At 39.9% G+C, this 2,591-nt stretch overlaps 1 protein-coding gene across 1 annotated transcript; it reads right to left on the bottom strand.

Moving 5' to 3' along the window:
- Positions 1-333: 333 nt before the first annotated feature.
- LOC104952917 (zinc finger FYVE domain-containing protein 26-like) lies at positions 334-2,218 on the bottom strand (the record flags this gene model as incomplete). The annotated part of the gene is made up of 2 exons (XM_010779823.1): positions 334-497; positions 1,946-2,218. Coding segments are annotated over 2 exons (422 nt in total), but the record flags the coding sequence as incomplete, so codon positions are not given.
- Between the last annotated feature and the right edge of the window lie 373 nt (positions 2,219-2,591).

The raw sequence follows: 2,591 nt of genomic DNA on the forward strand, positions 1-2,591 counted from the left end.
AATATTCAGCATGGTAGTATCTCGACATCTATAGTTGTAGTGTTAAATCAGCAGGTTTCGGTTTTCACCACTCCATGTCATTTCGCTACTCAATTCACCTCTTTAGGAAATCGTATATTAGCCACATGCTAAATGCTAACCGTAGATGAAGGATTTTCAGAATAAAAGCTTAACTGCTTGTGCACAAGAATTTCTGGTTTTTCAGTATAAAAGAGCATTTAACTTGACAGTATGTTTAAACTACATTATACCATGAAAACATTGATTTTAAATTTCTAACAAGGGCCTTGAGTTTGACCCCCCTGGTTTACAGTCCACATTTTTATGCATCATTAAAACGACACTTTCTCATTGACAAAAGAGTGTTTCATAATCACCTGATTTGCCGGAGCTCTTGTTGGTGGCGGGATGATTGAGGATCTTGTTGATCTGATGAAGCACTGTGGGAAATCCTCGGATCCCCTCAGAGTGGGGCGCCTTAGTGTCCGATCTCACTCCTGGGGAGGCAGACAAAACAACATTTAATACCAGTGAAAACATCAGGGTTCCTACAGATATCTAAGTCTAATTGAACCAATTTTCAAGGTGAATTGTCAAGCTTTACAAGGACTGCTAAGTTACATATTTATAGACAGTTCCTACAGTAAATGCAATATAGTGTTTATTGCAAATCAAGAAAAAACGCATCTTTGAGGAAGACAGTCAATAACCTAAATTAACCTTTAGCAAATTAAGCGCTCTTGGATTTATTCCCTTTCTTTATCTGAATAGAAAACTATTTTCAAGCAGTTTCAAGAACTTTATGCAAAATCCAGCACCCACAGCTAAAGAAACCGTAAAGCTGCCAATGAAAACATTATATTGTATTTGTCTCAGTTCAATCTCTATGTTTTAATAAATCAGAACAATTTCTGCCTGTCAGCGTGTCCGGATAGAATTCAATGTCCCGGAAAATTGGGAGAGATTCGAGTCAAATATTATCTGTGATTATTACAAATTGTATATATGTATATAAAAATCACCTCATCAAGGCAAGTAGATTAATAGACTTAGAAGAAAGAAAGACATATATTAAAGCCTACCCTTTAACACTCAACACAACAACAACAAAATCCCTCAGCTTTAGGGATTCATATTCTTATAATCAAGGCGTTATGAAATTAAGACAGATCGAACTTCTACAAATTTGTCTGTCAAAGTCTTGTAAAGACCGGCTCACATAAACTCTGATCTACATGCAATATATGTACATTATAAACATTGCTAATAATTCCCTAAAACTCAGGCTCTATACCTCTAGCCTCCAGGCTAAAATAAATCTATCATTACAAATGATAGACTGTTCATATCTTTGTAAGTGGGTGGACTTAAAAAATCGGCAAGAGATCAAATACTTATTTCCTCCACTGTACTGAATTTACAAATGTGTCTGTCAAAGCCATCAGGCTAACATACCGACTGATGGCTGCAGGCACAAAGGACTCAATGGAAATATGTGTATATAAAAATAACCTCATCAAGGCAAGTATACTTTGTTAAAATGTCCTGTCTATAGACTTAGAAGAAAGAAAGAAATATATTAAGCAAGCCGACCATTCAACACAAAAAATCCCTCAGCTTTAGGGATTCATATTCTACAAATGTCTCTGTCAAAGTCTTATCAATACCGGCTCACATACATTACATGTTCACTTGTTAGACGCTTTTATCCAAAGCAACTTACATACTCAATACTGTGGACAATCCCCACAGGAGCAATTTGGGGTGAAGTGTCTCAGGGACACAACGACATGCTGACTGCAGTGGGGTTTGAACCTGTGACCCCCTGATCCGAACACCAACACACAACCCACTGCACCACACGCCTCCCTGGTGTACAACTCTGGTCTACATGCAATATGTACATCAGCAATGCTAACAATTCCCCAAATATCATTCTTCATACCTCTGGCCTCCAGGCTGCTGCTGAGTCTTCTCTCCGCCGTGTCCAGCAGCTGCCGGGACGTCTTCCACAGCTGGCAGTGGCAGCAGGCCAGGTCGAAGGCAGCCATGGCGGGGGGGCTGAGCTCCTCCAGGAGGGAGTGGAGGAGGATGGAGGAGTCAGAGGACGAAGAGGAGGAGAAGCTGAGCCAGTACCCTTCCTCCAGGGAGGGCATGGGGTGAGCCGGGGTGCTGAGGAGACGATCTGCGATGTCTGAGATGGAGTAGAAAGCTACACCTGCAGGGAAAACACACAAGACACATCCTGAGTAATCCACTGCACAGGATACGTGTCAAAAACATTGAAAAGGTCAAATTAAGGAAGTAAAACATTTCAATACATCGAAGTGTTGGGATATTTAGTTTAGTGAGGCTTTGAAAAGACTCTTATTGGTTTAAAATACAAGGTTTACGAAACTTATTTAAACTAAAATAGGACATTTGTTGCCAGAAGAAGTAAATGGCTTTTGTTTTGAGGTTTTCTTTTGTAAGCTATATTAGGAAACACAACTCTGTACAACAAGAAGGACACGGCTCCTTAAATACAGCTTTAAAGGTTCCATGTCATGCTTTTCTGGTTCTTACCCGTCCCCTTGTGTGTTATGAAGGTG

The sequence above is a fragment of the Notothenia coriiceps genome, unplaced genomic scaffold, assembly GCF_000735185.1.
Source record: "Notothenia coriiceps isolate Sejong01 unplaced genomic scaffold, NC01 NC01_scaffold00020762, whole genome shotgun sequence".
In the NCBI taxonomy this organism is placed as follows: Eukaryota; Metazoa; Chordata; class Actinopteri; order Perciformes; family Nototheniidae; genus Notothenia; species Notothenia coriiceps.